The 19,720-nt window shown below is 43.6% G+C and overlaps 1 protein-coding gene across 2 annotated transcripts; it reads right to left on the reverse strand.

Annotated features, from left to right (window-relative positions):
* Window positions 1–144: 144 nt before the first annotated feature.
* MTF1 (metal regulatory transcription factor 1) lies at window positions 145–18,760 on the reverse strand. Of its 2 annotated transcripts, none has more exons than XM_052698536.1 (11): window positions 18,651–18,760; window positions 17,884–18,345; window positions 13,395–13,633; window positions 12,965–13,096; window positions 12,329–12,402; window positions 11,181–11,314; window positions 10,858–10,935; window positions 8,982–9,084; window positions 7,853–8,409; window positions 7,412–7,478; window positions 145–6,989 (listed from the first exon to the last, which is right to left on the reverse strand). In XM_052698536.1, the coding sequence occupies exons 2-11, from the start codon at window positions 18,292–18,294 to the stop codon at window positions 6,595–6,597; spliced, it is 2,190 nt and encodes a 729-aa protein (XP_052554496.1). In that variant the 5' UTR covers window positions 18,295–18,345; window positions 18,651–18,760; the 3' UTR covers window positions 145–6,594. The 2 variants fall into 2 exon arrangements, with proteins under 2 accessions (XP_052554496.1, XP_052554497.1); XM_052698537.1 differs by having other exon boundaries at window positions 18,718–18,737.
* Between the last annotated feature and the right edge of the window lie 960 nt (window positions 18,761–19,720).

Below are 19,720 nucleotides of genomic sequence, written 5' to 3' on the forward strand. Positions count from 1 at the left end.
GGTGTTATATTAAAAAGCAAAACGTTGAAAAAGAAACCGATTTTGAACTTAGAAAGTGCTGACGTGTATTGGAAGGGACGATGCCCATGCTTATCTCCCAAATAATTTGTCAGGACCCTGAGTAAAGACTACAGTAACACAGTGTTTAAATAAGCATTTAATTAGGATTCCATTAGTATTAATATTGCTTTCAATTCCAAAAAAAGTTAATTTCCACTTCTTTGCAGATATTTCAAAGTACAATATTAACTTCATACAAAATGAGCAATTAAGCAAACACCATTATTTCACATTTTACATTCTTCAAAAAATACAAATTCATATTTACTCTTTTTTGGGGGGTTTTGGAGATGCTCTTCCTTTGGAAGTACTGTACCTGTAACTAACATCTTCACATTGCTCAATGTAAGCACATTTGTTCCCGTGTTTCATAGTTAAATAAATTCCTTTAATACCATAAACACATTCTTGAAAAACTGGGGTTTTCTTTTATTTTATCATCTCCAAGATCATTGCCCAGCTCCCCATACGTGTCAAACAAAACAAAAGCAGTCACTAGACAGCCTATGTTCTCCTGGACGTCCCGGTTTGGCTGCTATGCAGATATCAGCGCCGAAGCCGACGTGGGTAACTGACCAGGCCTGAGGTTCACACATCCCTGCCTGCCTTATTGATGCTAGTTGGTGTGAAACACAACGACAGCCACTCTCACAACAAGGGTCAGACACAGCTCCGGTTCTAGAAGCAAGTGGAAAGACACAAAGCGACACAGCAAGAAATACCAGCTACTGTAACTACGGCACTGCAGAAACATACCCTTGGTTTTGCTGAAAAAGATCGTATGAAAAAAATCTCTTTAAGAAAAAGTAGAAATGGCATTTATTTGAGAAAGTGTACACTGCATAATGAACCAAATTTTGGCCAGCTTGCACACCACCAAAAGCATGGTGTGGGATTTTTAAACTAGTTCCAAGAACACGCACACTTAGACTATGTACACTACTACATAAATATCCAGTTTAATTTGCATTTCTCAGTGCAGACACAGATTCCAACTCCTAGAACATGAGATATATATCAAGACGAGACGCAAAAAAGTTAAAAGTTCAGCCCTGTCCATGAGGATCAGCTACAAGTTTATAAAAACTTGACATTGTTTCCAAAATACGCTAAGGAGAAAATAGTGTACCAATTAAAAACTAAGCAACCAGAAATTTGCAGGGTTTATTAAAGACATGCTTTCTTTCTTTTTTCCCCTTCCTTTTTGCCTTACAGTCCAAATCGACTCTCACATTTCTGCCCACCTAGCTCAGATCACCGATGCAAAGGACTTCTCGCTCCGATGCCCTTTTCACGAAGACAGGTTTCAACATCCTCGTTTTACAGGGAGGAAACTGAGGCCTGGAGAGGCTGAGCGTCGTGCCTGAGGTCACAGCCTGCCAGCAGCACGAGGAGCCTGGCACCGAGCTGCAGCACAGCCCTGCATGCCCCTTGCTCCAGTGACCAGCTGCGCTTCCAACCCCAACCCATCAGGAACAGCTTTTCATCTCCGATCAACTTCAAGGTCAATTACAGCCCAACTAATTTCCCCCCAGCAGTTCCACAACCAGCACGCCAATCATTAGTTCATTCTCAGTGTCTTAATTATAGTCGTCGTGGGAAGAGTACTGTAAACAGTTTCACAACGTTGCTGCAGTTGCAAACACAATATCTCAGATGACAGAGAAGTGCCACCCTCCGCAGTAAGGCAGATAACATGACATCAAAATGATCTGGCAGAGACAAATTCTAAAGGTGCAACATGCCTGTTTTGGAACAGCTTGTCACTTCTGTTCACACTCCTGGGACAGGAGGACGGAGGAGAAAGGAGAAGGGACAAAGATCGTGGCTGGAAGAAGGTACTGATTTCCAACAGAAGTGACAAGCAGCTCACCAGAAAGCGTGAGAGGAAAGGCTGCTAAAGCACAGTGCTCTCAGTGAAATATTTGCATAGATCGGACATTTGCTAACGATGCATAATTTCTCTTGGGTACAGACAGGGTAGGGCAATATGTCACTGAGCTAGTAGTTATTATATATATTCAATTAGACAGACACAGACAGACTGACCACGTGGGACAATGATCTTTAGCTACAAGTATTGCACCGAGTTAAGTGCTCATCTTTGCACACCCCTGTTAACTTTTACTCAGAGCGAAAATAAACTTTGTGAAAGTATATACAAAAGAAATTGCAGCAATTGGGTTAAAGATAAAATAACCTAAAGTGCATTTTAGATACCAGTATGAGGTTCTGCAAACTAGTCTTTCTGGACACACTCAGCATTACAGAAGTGCCCAATTCGTACTTTTTTTTTCTATGTAATTCAGTACCAGCATTTCAACAGTGCTGATTTTCCATTCCTCTATCAACTACAAGCATGAAAAGCAACTTCCACAGCCTTCAACTGCATGCCAAGTCTGCTTGCTTGGCCACTAAAGCCACCAATGTTGGTAACCAGACCCTTTCTACATATTTCAGCTTCTGCACCCATACAGAAAATCTAAGTAACCAATCAATCCCCACAAGCCACAAAACAGCAAATCCTTTAACACAGGTGGACCAAGAGCAGTTGTGCTCTGACTGGTGATAATTCAAGGAATTCATGAAGTACAGATTTTGCAGAGGGAGGACACACTGCTCTCAGAGGCTCCAGCACAATAGCAGGAAATCCTACCTCTTACCAGACCTACAGTGACAAAAGCTCCACACTTTTTAATAAGGTTTTATGAATATGCAAAATGCTGGGGCAACCAGTGCTGTCCCTCAGGGGTCAGTACTGGGGTCAATGCTCTTGAACATCTTCATCAGTGCCACTGACAGTGGGGTTGTGTGGATTCTCAACAGTTTGCAGATGACACCAAACTGCTGAAAAGGGCTTGGGGGTAAAGGATATGAGCCAGCACTGTGCCCTCACAGCCCAGAGAGCCAACTGTATCCTGGATTGCATTCAAAGCAACGTGGCCAGGAGGGCAAGGGAGGTAACCTTGCCCCTCTGCTCTGCATTGGTGAGATCTCACCTTGAGTGCTGTGTACTTGGAGCTCCCAGTACAGGAGAGACACAGACCTGTTGGAGCATATCCAGAGAAGGGCCATAAAAAGTGATCTGAAGGATGGGACACCACCCTGCAATGACAGGCTGAGAGCTGTTGGCTGTGCCTGGAGGAGAGAAGGCTGCAGGGAGACCTGATATCAGCCTTCCAGTATTTAAAGGGGGGGGCTATAAAAAAAAGAAGTTTGTTGTTTGTTTGTTTTTTTACCATAAGGGTGCTGAGGCACTGGCACAGATTGCCAAGAGAGGTGGGGGATGTCCCACCCCTGGAGACATTCAAGGTCAGGCTGGACCGGGCTCTGAGCACCTGATGGAGCTGTAGATGTCCATTCATTGCAAGGGCATTGGACTAGATGGCCTTTAAGAGGCCCTTCCAACTCAAATGATCCTATGATGAGCTCCCTGGCACCAAGGAATCACAGGGCTTTGCTGTGATATCCCTCTCATGCCAGCTGCTCACACAGCTCCTCCCTTCCAAGCATGTTCATAACCACCCAGCAGCACAACGTCTGATCACACAGCACTGGGGATGATGCAAAGCCATGTTCACTGTGAAACATATCAGACACATGGCGCGTGGAAAACAGACCAACAGTGAAAGAACAAAAGCAAGTATTGTACAACACAACAGCTGGGATGCACAGCTCACAGCCCATGCACTCAGAATCACACTCTTCTTCCCTTATTACAAGCTTTAATTAGTTTCACCTAAATCAACACCTGTCTGACACACAAATAAAGAGGAAAACTGCAAACCCAACACACCTAAAAGTCAGTATAAACCTGGAATGCATTGCTTTTCCTAAAACACCAATATGAAACAGTAGCTGTGAGGAGAAAGCAGCAGAGGGGTTAACCTCTTATCTCCACTCAGAAAGGATGCACGCAGCATCTTGCTGCTGCCAATCACCACACCTCCAAATGAACTTCTAATTTCAAAGCCTTTGGCAGATGTTTTTTTTTCACTCATTTCTACCACAAGGGAGTTTCTGAAGATGCTACCTGGCCTAACAACAAGCATGTTTTACGTGAACTAAGTCACAAGTAGCCAGGCTAGAAAGGAAAAAATGCTTCCCTGAAGGATGGAAAGGCTCAGAAAAGGTTGCTAAACCTCTCAACTGTTACATTTCAGGGCACATCTTGTCCCCATCAGAGAAAACCCCACATCTCAAGGGGAAGCTATGTGCTCCTGCATTAGCAGACTCTCACATGCACGCACACAATTACATCCACACACCCTCAAACACCACTGCCACACTGTGCCAAGGAAAGGGGCAAGGAGACTCACTCAAGGGGGGACAGTTCCACTCACGCAGACTCGAGGCTGTTTCTTCTGTGTTGAAAGCAGTTCTTGCTGCCACACAACCAGACTGCATCACCAAATGATACTGCAGGGAAAAGAAAAACAAAGGGGACCGCACCACCACACTGTCCTCAAGGGATTGCCATGACAAGAACAAAACATCAGATGCTTTGTTAATCCACGTTTCATGGATGCAAACCTTATTGCTGCAGGACCCACATCCCCATTGTAATAAACTGCATAGCACTGCAATGTGAGCCAGTGCTCCCAGACAGGAAACATCAGCAGCATGTTTCCAGTTCAGGTGATGGCCTCCAAACTCATCACTGCAATTAGCAAGAGTGTTCTGTCCTAGCAGAGCGACACAGCGCTTTCCACAGTCTCTCCTCCCTCGCACTCACCTGAATGGACCACCCTTGCTTTACACTTCTGCATTTAACAACTGGAAGCAAGTTGACAGAGAGGTGAAAAGCCAGTTCCTTTCAGCCCATTTCCAGCTGTGCCTTGGCAGTGCATTTGCAAAACCATGAGATAGCTTAAGCCACTGCCTCAGCTAAGACTGGCAGTGGTGTGGTAAGGCTGCACTGAGAACGTCACAAGAGAGTTAAAAAGCCTTCAGATCACCAGGTTATCTCGGGGAGGTCTGGCTGCATTCATATCACTCCCCCCCACAGGTGCAGACAGCAGCTACGATCAGACAGGAGCAAAGAAGAGTGAAAGATCTCTATCCACTAGGAGTTTGCATTCCTAAATTTAGTGCGCAGAGACAGTCCACGTTAATTGGCTTATAGTCGTTATCTTTGTATCTCACTAATGACAACACTGTAAACTGAATAAAGACTATTTAATATTCTGTCCTTTAGCACAGAAGACTGACAGCCAAAGCCAGAAAGATGGATAAAATACTATAAAATTACATCTTTTAAAATAATGCAGCATAAATAAACCATTTAGAATGAGACTGCATTTATTGCAACATTACAGGCTTTTTGGTGGAAGGGGGGGTTTGTGTTTTATTTACCCTGAGTAGGTTAGAATATAGTTTGATATGAAAAACTACTACGTCGTGTAACATTTTTTAGTCAAGAAATAGCCCCGTGCACAAAAAGCTGGCATTGCATTAGGTTGGAGGCAGATTCAGGCAGAAACTATATAGCTTAACAGAAAAGAGGAAGCATTTCTGGGCAGCTGAAGGAGAAACTCACTGAACCCAAACGGAAGTTCCATCAAATCATTCTGAGAGTTTTCCTAGAGTTCTTCTTGACAAAAGATGAGAGCCATCAGCAAAGGCACCACGCTCCTGATCAATCGATTGGAGGGCTTGTTTAAGAGGATGACTCGTTTCTGAGGAGAGCCAAACAATCAAAAGAGCAGCAGGCACCAATCTGACAACACCTGGAACTCACTGCATCCTTCAAAGACAGGCAAACAGACTCCAGTCTGAGCGAGCAGGGGCTCCCATAGTGTTTCCATACATCTGCCACCACACCTTAAGTCCTAGTTAATGAAATGAAGCAATCTATAAGGAGCACAAGTACCTCGTGCTCTCCTGCAATAAGCTCCCCAAACTCTTCTGTAGGCTTCAGTAACAGCCCCAGCACAATGCAAACCCAGGCATCAACTCCCAGCTCAGTGACGTGACAATCGCATTCCAAATGAAGTCGCAGATAAATCACCTTCTACTACAACCAAACCATTTTCTGCTACAGCAAATTCCTGTCCTGGGCTCCCCTTCTAGTGCATGGTTAGTATCAGACATAAGAGACAAAAGAAAAATCACAGACCCAAGGAGTTGTAACAAAGACTCACTCGCTGCCAGTACCTTAAACCCAAATGTAAGTGATGTGCAATTGGAGACAAACCAACCCCCCTTTTTCTTTTTAAAATCTTTTTGCACACGAGTAACCTTAACTTCCGTGTTCACATATGACAAGCAAAAGTGACAGACAGTGCAGCCGAAACAGTTCATATATAACTTAGCTTTTTTTCTTTTCTTTTTTTTTTTTTTGCCTTTTCTATTTTTAGATAGATTCTTAAAGATGGATGTACCTGGGACGTGACTAAGATGACATCTGGGAAGCAGAAATAAGCCACAAAACTTCCAAAGAGGAAGGAAAAAAAAAAAAGAATCGATCCTTCAGTTTCTGCTTCTAAGAGGAAGGTTTTACCCTCCAGGTGCAAAAGAAAATCCAGAACATCTTCATTTAGAGAAGTTGCTATTCAGACCAATTTCTTCCTCACCCTGCAGTAGTGCTTCGATTGGAATTATATTAGATGGGGTTTCAGGACTTTGGAGGGACAGGAAGTCCGATACATCCATGGCACTTAATGTTTCAGTCTGTAAGTCTGAAGGGTTAACTATTTGACTGCTCTGCCCACGTGAGGGAGAAGGGGAAGAGGAAGAGGAAGGAAAGGTCTGAGGCTGCAGCTGGGGAGCTGGCTGCTCCGAAGCTTTCGGTTCAGGTGAGGAATTCTCCTTCTTAATGGTGACTTTGTCCTTGGCAGAGTCTCGGCAGGCACACTGACACTGGCAGGCTTCCTCCTGCTTTATAATAATGACAGGAACGCTGAGACCGATCTGCTGAACAGGGTTTCCTGAAGGTGAAACAAAGTTAAAACACACGTAACCAAACAGCACGATCTCACAGGAGAGACAAATCATCGTCAGACCCCTCACAGCACAGATTGCTTATTTTTTCAAGCACAATGAACACCCTCAGCAGAAAGTAAACAAGAAAAAAAACATAGACACTAGCAGGTATATACTGCTAGTATCTATACAGTATATATACCATAGCAGGTACTCTCTGCTGATGGCCAACCTGAACAGGCTGAGCCCAGAGGTCTGGTCTAAGTGCTGTTTTGTTTTTTTTAAACACAGAACAGTATGTCACCTTTCTGACAGGCAGACTGCTTGTCTGCTTGTCATTAACATCACCACACATCCTGGTTGAGCTAACACTATTACAGGCAAACAGAGAAAGAGGAAAAAAAGGCTTGGTATCAAACGTGCTTACCTGTGTTGCCAGCTACTGGTAATGCAGTGGTAAAAAAGACCTTTTCTACTACTTTTGGAACTTGTGGCTTAAAGGAAAAAAGAGAATAAGGAAGAGTGAGAGTCGATTCCCAACAAATTTCTGTTGTTCAAACTCTAGATATTTGCATGCAAAAGAAGCAGATACTCCAAAGAGAACACATAGGAAAACATTCAATTAATTAACATCCTATTTGGTTCTGGCTATTCCAAAACAAAGCATATTATTTCAGTAGCACTGAAGATGACGAGTTGCCTCCCTCTGCACTACATGCCTGTCTACACAGCTTGTGGTTTCTGACAGCTGAATTAATGAATCATTCAGAAGCTGCCAGGCTCGCTCATACTACTTGCAGCCATTCATTCACTCTAGGAGGAACAGGGATGGTGCAAGCTGTTTCAAAGCTAGGCTGAGTATACTAACCATTTGTTCTTGGCTTTGTGGAGAACCAGTGGCACCATTTAATATCCATTGCAAGTTTTGCTCTCCCATGACGATGCTGGACTGCAGAATGGCGGCGCTCTGAGAAGGAGTAATTGTTATGGTTGGATTGCTGGTCAGAACAGAGTTCGCACCAACAGGCACAGTCTGAACTACAGCTGGCAGGGGCTCAGTGGCACTTGATGCTGTTGGGGCAGGTGCCCCAGCAACCACTGAAAGTCCTTGTACAATGGGCTGCGGTGGTGTCTGAGTGTGCTGCAGGAAGTCTTGGTGACTGGCTGCAAACTGTGTGCTGTGAGGTACAGGCACTTCTGGGGATTGTAAAACAGTTGCAGGATTTCCAAATGCAGCTTGCTGTGAGCTGGTTCCTATGGAGGAGGGAGCAGCAGGTGCTGCTGAGGCTTGTAGTGCTGAATGTGAAGGCTCAGAGATGCCAAGCTGCAGTACAAGTGGAAGTGACAACGATGCTGAATCTCCTGCAGAAGGCGGAACAGCAGTGACTGAGTCTGCATGACCATTAAAAGCTTCAATCAAGGCAGCTGTCAGAGGAAACAAAGAACAAGTATACATACGTCAGTTCTCATCATACCTGAATAAACAGCTCACTCAATATAGTTACCAGCTAGCTAACAGGTTTTTGCTAAGTAAAGCAATTTCCATGTCTTCAGACTAGTTCAAGAATATACAGCACTAGGCAGTGGAATCTAAAAGCAGGTCCAAATTCAGGAAGCTGGTAACACTGAACGCTACACACAAACTGATTGGCCCCTTTAGCTCTCTCTAAGAAGCCCCCTCCATCAGCACGTTTGTGCAGCTACATCAAGAGAGAAAGTTCAAAAAAGATATTTCTATATGAGACATCCAAGAGCATCAGTGTTGGGACTGAACAAGGGCATGCTGTAAATACACGGCCCGTTCCCCAAGTGTTTCACCATCTGTGAATGTATTTCAACACCAAAGCACTGCAACGTGGAAGCTGAAGTTGCCTGCTTGCTGCTTTAACTTATGTAGGGCAGCAGACTTCAGTTTGAGTTGCTGAACCAAGCACAGGCGTGCAGAGAGGGAAAGCTGTCAAAAAACTTCCTGAAAACACTGCAGATACAATTTGTACCTGTCTGCTTGGAGTCTTCCTGATTTGTGGTGTGATCTGTGCTCTGAAACATAGACTCAAAGATGCTTGCTGGTGAGATTGTGCTAAGATCTTGTCCGTGTGTCTGGCAAATGAAAAGAAAAGAGGAAGATGTTATATCTTGGGTCTCCATAAATAGCACAAATCCCAGTCAGGCAACATATCAACATCAGAAACCTCTGCCCAATTAACCAGGCAACCTCAGGAAACAGAGCATATTTCACATCATGCATTCATAAAACATAAAATGACATTTCATTTTTATTACCCACAATCAAACTGACCAACACGATGAGCAAATCCTTACAAAAAACAAGCAAGTCCTTTTTAAAGGCAAATACAAATGTATTCTTCTGCATCAATACTTCCTTTAAACATTGCTTGTTGTAACACTTGGCTGGAAATAGAAAAAGACACTAATTTGGTGTGTTTGCAAAACCTCTTCTGGAGCAGAAACAAAATAGCTTGCTTAGATAATAACCTGGACTATGCACTACTGACACTCACATTACTGAAGCAATAAAATATATTAAAAACCTACATGCTGCTTCCCTATTGAAGTACACAGTAAGGACACAGTCTTATCAGTATATAATTTTCCTCCATGTAAAATGTAACCTCAGTCACCAGTTAGCTATAAGAAAATATAATTACTGTAAAATCATGTGCTGAGCTTTTGAAAAATGGTATGATTTAATCACTGTGGGTTTTAGAAAAAAATCCTTCTTTCACTTGGTTATTCTGCTGCTAGACTTTGGAGTCATTTCTATCAGCTCTGAGTTAAATAGCCAATAAAGTGCAATTACTTCCTGAACAGACTCTTCAAGCACTTACAGCTTTATTCACTGATGCACTTGCAAAAAGATGCAACCTATTTAAAGGACACCTGAAAGCTACTCTTTGATAACCTAATTAAGTGACTGTGTCATGCAACAAATTATTCTATAGAAGTGATCAACTAATACCTAAAACCCAAATTTAAACAGAAAAGGCCACGGAAAATATCCTAGAAGTTTAAATGCTAGTTCTGCCCCAAATACGGTTTCTCTCAGTAGCAGATTTAATGAAGACCTTACACAACTGTACAAAACCAAAAGCTTGCCTGAATATTTGCTTCTCTGTATTCCTGTCTGATCTCTTTGAGGGTGAACTCATCATGCTTAGTCTGGACATGTACAAAACTCCCCACCCAGGCAGATGAAACATGCTGGCCAGTATATCAACTGCTTACCTCCTTGATTCATTGCTCAGTCTGCTCTAATCCCACAGCTGAAAGCTTATCATAGCTGCACCTCTGACATACATTAGGTACTAATGCAATATGTCATCTGCATACTCTTCAACCTTGTTCCTTCTAACCAATCCAATTTGGTTTTTGTATTGAAAAGTTAATGCTAGAATTTGTTGTTGGCTTTCTTTTTCTTGAGGAAAAAAACTGTCCCCTAACCATTAAAAAAAAGAACAGCACTGGTGACAGGAAGGGAAATTCATATATGCTAATACAACTCCACCCAGAATCCAAATGACAAATATTGTCCCAACATCCCAAAAAGGACACAATAATGTCAGATTGACAGCCTGAGCAGAGTGTCAAGAGACTGCAACAAGGCACACCAAAAAGGCACTGTTTAGTACACCTAAAGCAACTCCAATCAATTATTCTGTGGCAGAGTACAGCCCTCCTAGTACAGGATGAAAGCTTAAAGGAGAGCATGCTGCAGGCTGGACTAAGTGAAACAGAACAACCAGTCATATGTATCTCATCTACTGTGTTCCAGTCAAGAGGTCAAGCCCATTGTTAGGGGAAAAACCACCCAACTCAAATTACAAGTGAAGCAATTCAGAGACAATAACTCACCAGATTCGAGTTCTCCCGCAGCTCTGAATCTGTTGATATGAGGCTTAAGTCACTCAGACAAAGCGAGTGGCTTGTATCCTGCACAGAAAAGGAGTTAAATATTTAAAAAAAAAAAAAAGGGGCAGGTTGCTTTCCAAAAAAATTAAGCAACAAAGAATTTAAATGAGCACGAGCAAAGCAGCCTGTGGAAAATAAGAATTCCAGTCATTCATAGCCAGTCTTTGTTTTACTTCAAACATGTATTTACACAGTGCTGACTGAAACATAAAGTTTACAGGGGACAGCATGACCACATACAGAACTGTCTACAGACTGCTACTAACCTCAGACACGTTGTTATTGGGAAGTGCATTGTAGGTATGTCCTTTCTCATGGCCTTTCATGTGACTCTTGAGACTATACTGTGTACTGAAAGTCTTCTCGCAGCCATTGCTGGGACAGAAGAAGGGCTTCTCCCCTGCAGGCAGCATGAAACACACATGACAAACTTATGTGAGACGTATTTTTAAACTATATAGGATAATAACAGCATTACATACATAGAAGCACCTTTTTACTCCAAAACACAACTTCAGTTAGTATAAAAGGCAAAACCTTACCATAGGTCAGGTACTTCAAAGTCCTTCTGCACTAGTGCACACACTGATAAGAAAAAGAAGTACCTTTCTCTCTATACAAACTGCTACGTACAGCCAAGCCAGCAGCAGTAACAGCTAACAAACAGTTCCTTAACCTGCCATCACAGTGCCCTGTTCAAAAGGCTGGGTCCCATCCTACAAACAATCTTAATGATACTCTGGAAAACAGTGAGCAATTACTACCTGGCGTGTTGGAACTTGTATGAATGGATTTGAGAGTCATCATAATGCCACTTCATACACTCAATGTTCTTGGAAAGAGCCTTGCAAACAAAAGCTCCCCTTTTATCAAGTGAATTGACACATGAACACAGTATTTAACTCATATGCATCGTTACTGACACGTCTGTGAAACATGCTGATGAAATTCAAGAGGCATAAATGTGAGGTGGCTTTTCTTCGTGGTTCTGTTTCTTTGTTCTCATCTGAAATATGAGCTGAAGTTTTGACTGCCCACCTACATTTGAACGTCACCAGTTTGCTCAACACAGGTTGAAAGATATATTCCTAGAGATGTCTAGGAAATAAATGATTCACAGCAGATTCACTGAGTTATATCTATTCAAACAGCTGTGTTTAGCAACCCTGAATGTATTGTGTAACTTAAAGAATAGAAGCAATTGTGCCAGGGCTGCTATGAAAGAATTTTTGTTTTTAGGAATTACATGTAAGGGTAAAAAACCATATGATGACCTTGCCTGATAGGTGAAACATCTAATTAAACGTCCTTGCTAGATGATTTTATATGCAAGTATAAACACGTATCAGGATCCTAAGAGTTAGTACAAACAAAATAGACTCAATTAAAGCAAAACCAAACCCCTCGGACTCACCAGTATGTGTCCTAACATGTGTTTTGAGGTGGTGGCTTGCAGCAAAAGCCTTTCCACAGCCGTCATGTTCACACCTGAACAGAAGATCAGGGAAGAGTTGGCATCAAGATTCTTTCACATGCATGTTACCACCTCTTGTCATGCTCTGCATGACAGGACTCCAAAGGGCTGGCCTGATACTAATCTCTGCTATCATTTACAACTCCCAGCTGCTGCTAAGCATGCTATGCAGGCAGGATTCTGACCGTGACTTTAAAATTCAAACACAAATTCATCATTTGGGGGGTTGGGTGAGCTGTTGTGGAATAAACACTGCATCCCAACAGAGCAGCAGCAATGCGATTCACAAGCATGTTCATCTTGGGGTCTAGAAAGGAATATTCTAACTTGATGATTCTGGTCATTTGAAGACAGTTATTTCATCCACTTTTACAGACATCTGAGAGAGTTCTGGAACAAACAGGCTCAAATGCTAGCCTCCTTCATTTTATTTAAACAAGCTCTCATTAGTGGCAGTAACAGCTGTCTTTTGGCACAAAAATAAGTTTTCATTAATGGCAGCAAAGGTTGTCTTTTAGCACAGGCAATCCATTACAGAAGTTCCAGAGCAGTGAAGATTGCCATCCAGTAACTTACCGAAATGGCTTTTCTCCTGTGTGTGTTCGAATGTGCTTCCTCAGGTCACTGTGTGTTGTGAAGTATTTACTGCAGCCTTCTGATTCACAGTTAAATGTTTTCCCTGTGTGAAGTCTCTGATGTGCTTTCAACCTGAAATGAGGGAAACAAATCCCTCTTATGGTTTGTCACACAAGCCAGCCTCTTTCCAAAGCAAGCAAGCCATCCACTTCAGTGTACAAGACAGGATCAAATGCTTAATGCATGTAATTGATATCACTCAAGTCCTCACAGAATCTGAGAATTCCTCATGCCTGTGCACCACCTTCAAAACCACCAGAAAATAATCAAGCTAAGCACATTATCACAAGTTCTGTCATCCTGGACATCTATGCCTTCTTGGCACCCATTTCTCACCTTTCTCCAAAAGAAACACGCAGAGAATTCCTACCTGTACAGTGTATTGAATGCCTTTTCACAGCCCTGCACATCACATTCAAACGGCTTCTCCTTTGTGTGCACTCGAACGTGGATTTTGAGGCTGTAAGAGGTAAGAAAAGCTTTGCCACAGCCTTCTTGATTGCAGACAAAAGTGTATTCCCCACGATGTGTCTTTTGGTGAGTGCGCAGGTTTCCAGCAGTGCTATAGGTTCGTGGACAGCCCTCAAAAGTGCACTGGTATCTTTTAACCTGTGGGACAGAAATGTTGCATGATTTGATTTTTTTTTAATCATTCCCAGAATCTGGAGACAACGTGATGGATTGTGATGTGAAAGGAAAGAAAAAATAAAACAGTTATCAGACTGCTTAATAGATCTGCTGGACCATGGAAAGAGCGGCACGCACTGGAAAGCAGGCTGACCTTACAGAATAGGAAACTAATTGAAAAGGAAAAAAGGGGGGAAAAAAAAATTCCATATATATATAGTTAGAAATCAAAAGTTGGAAAGGATCCCCAAGATTACATCAAACCAACCCACTATTCCCATCCAGAGCACCTCCACTGCTTATAGCAGAGCTATTTACAGAGGAGGAAGACAAGGAAGGATGAACTTTCACAAGTCAACCCTCAAAAAACCAGCCTGTGTGCTGCACTGACACCCTGAAGGAATCTACAATATTTTAAACCTCCTACAGTGTTACTCCATTTTATCTCAAAAGCAGCCTTCATCGTGCTGTGTTCTCCTGTGTTCACTCAGACAGCACATGCCTGAAGCACACTGAATTGCACAGGGTGCTTCACATCATAGGTGCCACCAGTTTCACAGCCATCTAGATCACCAGGAAGCAGTTCCCATCTTCTGCAACAAGCAGGAAGAGACCAAGAGACCACATCAGGAAACTTCCAGTGTGCAAGTCATAACACTTAATTAAACCTCATTCTCTCTTGTGAAGAAAAAGAAGTAGGCCTTGATATGCTTGATTAATCTCCCTCCAACATTAATTATCAGACTGATGGCTTTCATTTGACTGCTTCAGCTGAGAATCCTTAACATCTAGAAGTAATTATACAGCCCAGGAGAGAACGTGATGCTTGACAGGCAAGAAGCAGAAGAAGCATTGCAGAAGATGTTAATTTTGAAGTCCTTGGAAAGGTGATGCAAAGTCACAACAGAGGAGCAGAAACCTTCAGATTTAGTATTCTAACAACTAGATAGAAAGATAATCTAGCAGGTCAAGGTCAGCAGTCCTCCTCTTTACCAAGGCACTCAACACCGACCTCACAGCACACAGCATTACTGCTTAGAAAACACCTCAGACTGCCTTCAACAAGAAAATTTAAAACTAACTAACAAAAAAACCCACTGAGTTGTAGTTTGGTACCACAGTGGAGGTAGATGAACCTATAGACAACCAGCAGGTAACACCTATGGGTCTCAACATGTTCTTCTCTTGCTGCTTTATGCATACCTCCATCAGAAAACTTGAAACTCGTTGCTCTTTAATTACCACAGGTTGGGGGCTGAAAACACATGAAATAGCTGAAAATAACATGGCATCCCCTGACCTGTGCTCATGTAAGCTCCCACCAATGTAATACGGAGCCACAAGGGTAATTAATGGGATCTGGACATATATATTACACTAATAGTTACCAACAAATATATGGGCATTACAATACAGTTAAAAGATAATTAATAAATTTGGTTGCGTGTTGAGCCCACCAAGACAGAAGGAAAAGTACAGACCTGTAAAATACAGACACAAGCACATTTTTCTTAGAAGAAAACGTGCACATTATGTCCACCAGAGATCTTCAGACTCAGTTTGGAATACAATTTATAATAGTTTGGAAGTCAATTCTTACCCTTTGGAAATTTAAGGCAGCTGCTAATTAGTTTTACACGCTGCATTATAGGGTGCTTTCCACTGTGCTCCCCATAATAAAAGGGATTTGACAGAGACATGAGCTACCTAGAAACTATTAGGTGAAGAGTCCTTTGTGGTTACAGTTAGGCCTAGAAAGTGAAAGGAAAAGGAGAATATTTATTAGGTAGTAATGATTTGGGCCCTAGCTGCCATGCACCCATTTAAAGGAAGATGGCAGTTCAGTTAGAAGGCCTTGTGGAGCTCCTCCTTTTCTGCAAAGACTAAATTGTTCTTCTGCAGATTTAGAAGGATGCTGGAGACAGAAGCAATACTGTCACAAATAAATAAAACTCCTCATACAGCAGCAAAGCACTTCATTCTCTTTCCACATTAGGAAATTCAGCACATCACATAAACATCATACACACGAAATGATGGAGATACTGACCATGAAAGACAGGCAGACAGAGCAGCCTGTGCTCAGGACCACGTGCAAGCAGCACAACAGAAACAAGGCAGCTACAGGAAAAGCCAGGGATGGCTGGGTACAACGTGTAGAGGAACAAGCTGCTGTGAAGACAAAGGCTGTGGCCGTATCACATCAGCTTTCTGCAGAAGATAAAATGCTCCTCACACACCAGAGGGAAGCTAGAAGCCTTCATTAAGTATTTACCCTAGAAGTAAGAACTAATTGTCCAATCACCAACACCACTCACAAAAGCTGAACCAAAGGCCACTTCAGTTGCTCAGTTTGCTTTTAAATTGTCTTTATTTTAGGCTTTTCCCCTTAGGTTTGCATTTTGCCTACCACCACTGATTAAAGCTACATCAATGGAACTGAAATAGAAGACTCCAATTGCATTTACTCTCATGCAGACAATCACAGCCAGAGAAGTTTATGACAACACCAGGAAGTTAAAGGGTCTTAAAGGAGCATAAAACTTTCCTACACAAATGTCTAAGGTTGACCTGAAAGTATGAGATATTAAAACATTTATCTTCATTATTAGGACCTCCTCAGATGTCTTGGAGATACAAAAGGATTGGACTGGTAGCACTGAGAGCTGACCCAAACATTCAGAGCTTTTAAAGTTTCTTTTTCCCCCTCCAAAAACTTACCAAGCATCTGAAATCATTGAACAAAAGGAAAAGAGCTCTGTTTGCTCAACACTCGATTCCACTGCACTCAAATTATAGTGCAATTCCTCCCCTCCCACCTTGAAAACTAAGCCAAGAGATGGGAAATAAATTCAGACAAAGAACTGAATCAGGCACTTCCAGGTCTTTCAAGCGTTTTTCTAAAAGGCAGCATAGAAAAATAAATCAATCTAACAGCATGTGTAAAGCCATCAGCACCAATGCAACTACTGCTCTCACACACTGCAGACTGCAAGCTGATTGTTCTACTAAAAGAACAGAAAATACTGGCATGACTGACATACCAAAATTAAACATTTTAGCAGCTAAGGGAGGACGCAGCTGCTACGAGTGTGAATAATATCTGAGCAAACAGAATCCTCTGGATGGGTCCATTGCACAAACCTTGCTCCAGAAGTTTCACAACTAATTGCAAAGCTGACCTCCTACAGCCCCGTACCCTCGCTGCTGAGTGAGTGATAATCAAGGCTGCCTGCTAGTTTAAATTATTCACAGCATTCAAACCAAGCTTTCTCCCTAAGCAGGGGCTCATTTCTGCAATTCTCACTCACACTGAATATCAGTTACACGAGCAGCTGATACGACTGCCACTGATACTTGCTAAGGCACCAGTAAGAGTTTAACTCAGCAGGGCCAAGAAAGTAGGGCAAAGTTGTTAGAAATATGTCATTTGAATCCACTTTGCCTTGCACCTAAGAAGTAACAAACCTGCAAGCCATCACCACTTGGCATGCAGGTAGAATTCATCAGGGAAACAGAATTAGAAGCAGCCTCCATACATTATCCTCCAACACATAAGCTAACTTAAGCTTTTAAGACAGCAGATGGTACTCTGAGGTTTCTCTTGCTTTCTTAGTTTCCCTGTGAGTGACACAATAAAGCTAAAGGAATTTTAAGTTTGGCATCTTAAGCTCCATATTTTAGCTAGCTCTGAGAGGGTAGATTTTAAGCTGCAATTTAGATGCGCTTTTCTCAGGAACGTGGTTCACCACAGAATAACAGAGCCCATGCTCCTTTTAGCTGAACTCAGAAAATAATTATCCAAACAATAAAATAGCAGGACTAGTACTACAGCTTACTAACAGAAACAGCACTACTGTCAATGTATTTCTGTTGCCATATTCTCCTCTAGCTTGCAGATGTCAAAAAACACTTCCTGCTGCTTCACAGGAAAACAGCAAGACACGAGATTAAAAACTGAAGACATTCACAGCCATGCTGCTGATGCACCAAAGGACCATAGAACACAACCTTTCCTCCCTGCACAAGGCACTACTACTGCTAACAGTAACAGGGGGTTTGATGGAATCACTGATAAGAACCAGCCATACAGTGATCCTTAAGAACAGGAAAAGCTGCTGCCTGCCTCCTGGCACACACTTTTAGTCACCGTATTTTTCAAAGCATTTGAGGTCACCAGATGAAGACCGAGCACAGCAAGCACGAATTTAAAAATATATTTAACTACTTACTTCTTTAAGCTTGGTTTCTGGGCATTCAGACTGCAGAGTGAGTGTTGCGCCTTCAATGTTTCTTGGCATAGGAGTTGAACCAGGATTTATTGTTAGGTGAATCTGATCTGGAGAAATAATATGTTGCACATAACCCTGGGACATTCCTTCATGATCTGCTATTAAATGAAATCCTTCTTCATGACCCTCCGGTAAAAAAGGCAAGTGATCACCACATTGTCCTTCATCCTCATCATCTTCCAGCACACTGTCTTGCTCTATGAGAACAGTTGTCCTGTCATAGACCGTCCCGGACGATGAAGAAACCAGTCCGTTTTTATCAGCAAACCTCATCATATTGTCATCTTGGGTTAATTCGTCATCGTCCACTTCATAGTAGATAACGTTGCCTTCGGGACTGTTTTCCCCCATGGCTCACCGCCGCTCACTGCGGTATCCTGAAGCGGGACCGTAACAACCCATCTGCAACAGAGGAACGGGAAGGCGGAGGCTCAGGCAGGGCCGGCCCGTTCGAGCCTCGTTTCAGGTGCGATCACACCCCCGTTCTCCGCACAACCCCTCCCGGAGCTCAAAGGCCCCGCAGCACTCCCAGGCGTCGGCACCGCGCCACAGCCCGCACCCTACGGGCCGAAGCAGGCCTTTCCTCCCACCCCCTAGCTTAGCGATGCCTCAGTCCGTCCGGCTCCGCTACCACCCGCCGCCAGAGCCCACCACAACCCCGCACACAACCCCCAGGGGCCGCCTCATCTCGCTCCGACCGCGCTCACCGAGCTCCCGGCAGCGGCGGCACCTCCTTCCCCACCCCAGCGGCACCATGATTACCAGCGCACTCACTTCCGCTTCCGGTCGCGTGCGGCACGACGGGAGGGCCGCGCCCGCCGCGGGCGTTGATGGGAGCGGGGGTGCGCATGCGCAGTGAGTAACTGCGCTGGGTGCGGCGGCAGTGTGAGGTGAGCGGGGTGTGGGGCGATGAGGAGCAGCAGGGAAGAGCGGACACGGAGCGCAGCTCCTGCTTAAATAAACTCATAGCCTTAAATCAGTCGCACAGTAGGGAACAAATTGCAGCTGTGTACCCGTTTGTGCGGTTTCCAGGTTGGAAAAGACAAAGTCAGAAGTAGAGCTAAAATGAGGTTTTCCTCAGTGCTTCGTTGTCCAAACTGACCCTCAGGATCCCCCAAGGCCACATCACAGAATCACAGAATGGCCCGGGTTGGAAGGGACCTCAAGGATCATGGATCTCAGGGCCACCAACCTCCCATTCAATACCAGCCCAGGCTGCCCAGGGCTCCATGAACCTGGCCTTGAACACCTCCAGGGATGGATGGGGCATCACAGCCTCTCTGGGCAGCTGTTCCAGCACCTCACTGCTCTCATAGCAAAGAACTTCCCCTGACATCCAACCTCAGTCTCCCCTCCCTGAACTTCAAACCATTTCCCTTGTCCTGCTGTTATCTCCCCTTTCAAAGAGTTGATTCCCTCTTGTTTGTAGGCTCCATTCAGGAACCAAAGGCTGCAATGAGGTCTCCTCATAGCCTTCTTTTCTCCAGGCTGAACAAGCTCAGCTCCCTCTGCCTGTCTTCGCAGGGGAGGTGCTCCAGGCCCCTGATGATCAGACACCAGATAACAAACTGCTCCACCACTGCATGCTGAGTACTGCTGCATCTTTATGAAGAGATGAGGAATGTTGAGTAGCCCTGAACCACCACCCAGGCCCACCCCCATGAGGCAGAAGCCCATGGTGCTGCTCAATGTTGGGCCATCACCCAGCAGCTGGATTTAAAACCTACCCATCTTTCTGTAACCTGGGGTCTTGTCCTTGATTGCAGTGCTGCTTTGT

Source organism: Tympanuchus pallidicinctus, unplaced genomic scaffold, assembly GCF_026119805.1.
Source record: "Tympanuchus pallidicinctus isolate F22 unplaced genomic scaffold, pur_lepc_1.0 scaffold33, whole genome shotgun sequence".
In the NCBI taxonomy this organism is placed as follows: domain Eukaryota; kingdom Metazoa; phylum Chordata; class Aves; order Galliformes; family Phasianidae; genus Tympanuchus; species Tympanuchus pallidicinctus.